Below are 2,500 nucleotides of genomic sequence, written 5' to 3' on the forward strand. Positions count from 1 at the left end.
TGGCGCTCATACATGCTGCGCGTCTTGCACACGAACGTGCAGAACACGCACTCGAACCCTGCCGGCGGGAACAAAGGAGTCGGCCTTTTCTTTTCTTTTCTTCCGACGTTCAAATCCTTTTCTACCTTTCTCCGACTTGTCCTCCGCCCCCGAGTGGCTGCCGGCGCTGGACTGGCTGCCGGCCGAGGAGGGCGGGGCCAGCAGGCTCTTCAGGTCCTCGCCGCCGTGCACCATCAGGTCTCCGCCCTCTGAGCTGTTGAGAGAGTCGCTGAGAGCCGAGAGAGACGACGACGTGCTCTTGGTCTCGCTCAGAGGACTCCTCGAGTTCAGGCCTGGACCGAGGACAGGAAGTCAGGAGACGGTTAAAGCACACCGGGACAGGAAGTCACAGTAAAATACCCCAATACAATACTATTGTATTGTACTATAGTAGTACAATACCCCAATATAATACTATTGTATTGTACTATAGTAGTACAATACCCCAATATAATACTATTGTATTGTACTATAGTAGTACAATACCCCAATATAATACTATTGTATTGTACTATAGTAGTACAGTACCCCAATATAATACTATTGTGTTGTATTGTACTATATAAGTACAATACCCCAATATAATACTATTGTAATGTACTATAGTAGTACAATACCCCAATATAATACTATTGTGTTGTATTGTACTATATTAGTACAATACCCCAATATAATACTATTGTACTATATTGTACTATAGTAGTACAATACCCCAATATAATACTATTGTGTTGTATTGTACTACAGTAGTACAATACCCCAATATAATACTATTGTGTTGTATTGTACTATAGTAGTACAATACCCCAATATAATACTATTGTGTTGTATTGTACTACAGTAGTACAATACCCCAATATAATACTATTGTGTTGTATTGTACTATATTAGTACAATACCCCAATATAATACTATTGTACTATATTGTACTATAGTAGTACAATACCCCAATATAATACTATTGTACTATATTGTACTATAGTAGTACAATACCCCAATATAATACTATTGTACTATATTGTACTATAGTAGTACAATACCCCAATATAATACTATTGTTGTATTGTACTATATTAGTACAATACCCCAATATAATACTATTGTACTATAGTAGTACAATACCCCAATATAATACTATTGTGTTGTATTGTACTATAGTAGTACAATACCCCAATATAATACTATTGTTTTGTATTAATGGGGTATTGTACTATAGTAGTACAATACCACCATACAATACTATTGTGTTGTATTGTACTATAGTAATACAATACCCCAATATAATACTATTGTATTATACTATAGTAGTACAATACAACACAATAGTATTATATTGGGGTATTGTACTATAGTAGTACAATACCCCAATATACTACTATTTTATTGTACTATAGTAGTACAATACCCCAATACAATATTGTATTGGGGTATTGTACTACTATAGTACAATACAATAGTATTGTATTAGAATACAATTATAGTAGTACAATACCCCAATATAATACTAATGTATTATATTGTACTATAGTGGTACAATACCACCATAGACAACTATTGTATTGTACTATAGTAGTACAATATCCCAATATAATACTATTGTATTGTATTGTACTATAGTAGTACAATCCCACCATACACTAATATTGTATTATACTGTAGTAGTACAATATCCCAATACAATACTATTGTATTGGGGTATTGTACAATACCATCCTATCCTAACCATCCATCCTACAATATAATTACAACACTTTATGTACATATTTATATACAGATTTGAACAATAAGTTATTCACTGAAATATATTTATTAATTGTGGTTCTTACAAAAAATATATCTTATAAAATATAAGAGCTAAAATGTCTCTTAAAGCTCTGCCCCTTTAATTAGTGCATACTAAATAATTTAACTTTAGCCTACTACTACAACCATATTATTTACCAGCAACATAAAGTGAAACAGAGGCAGAGGTGTCCTGCCACAGTCAGTAACAAATAAACAGAAAACAGTAGTGGTCAAATACAAATAAGGCAACAAGAGAAGTATCCTACACTTCTCTTTTGTAAAGTAAATCTGAACAGCCTATATGGGCATCGACATCAACTGTATGATTTGCCTGAGAAGCTGGACAGGACAAAAAATAAATAAAACTATTTTTTATTTGTGGCGGATGTAATTCTTTCGTGGCGGGCCGCCACAAATAAATGAATGTGTGGGAAACACTGAGTTGAGGACAACCCTGGACTAATGTATGCATGGCTTTCATAACATCACTAAAAACACGCACGCACACTGCAAAAACTGAAATCTAAGTAAGATTATAAAACACAAATAAGGGTGATATTTGCTTATTTTCTGTCTGATAAGATAATTCTTCTCACTAAGCAGATTTTATGTTAGAGTGTTTTACTTGTTTTAAGTGTTTTGGTCCTAAATGATGTCAGTAAGATATTACAGCTTG

At 34.0% G+C, this 2,500-nt stretch overlaps 1 protein-coding gene across 3 annotated transcripts in view; it reads right to left on the reverse strand.

The window, feature by feature from the left end:
• The window catches only part of LOC133639193 (zinc finger protein 827-like), a 93,830-nt gene that overhangs the window by 14,816 nt on the left and 76,514 nt on the right, over window positions 1–2,500 (reverse strand). For all 3 annotated transcript variants that reach the window (XR_009823751.1, XM_062032315.1, XM_062032314.1), the window contains exons 8-9: window positions 126–332; window positions 1–58 (exon numbers count right to left, since the gene is read on the reverse strand). The exon at window positions 1–58 is cut by the window's left edge. Coding sequence is in view for 2 of the 3 variants with exons in the window: in XM_062032315.1 (XP_061888299.1) it covers window positions 1–58; window positions 126–332 (265 nt within the window). In the remaining variant the exon portion in view is untranslated. The remainder of the gene's footprint in view (window positions 59–125; window positions 333–2,500) is intronic.

This window comes from Entelurus aequoreus, linkage group LG22 (assembly GCF_033978785.1).
Source record: "Entelurus aequoreus isolate RoL-2023_Sb linkage group LG22, RoL_Eaeq_v1.1, whole genome shotgun sequence".
NCBI classification, from domain to species: Eukaryota; Metazoa; Chordata; class Actinopteri; order Syngnathiformes; family Syngnathidae; genus Entelurus; species Entelurus aequoreus.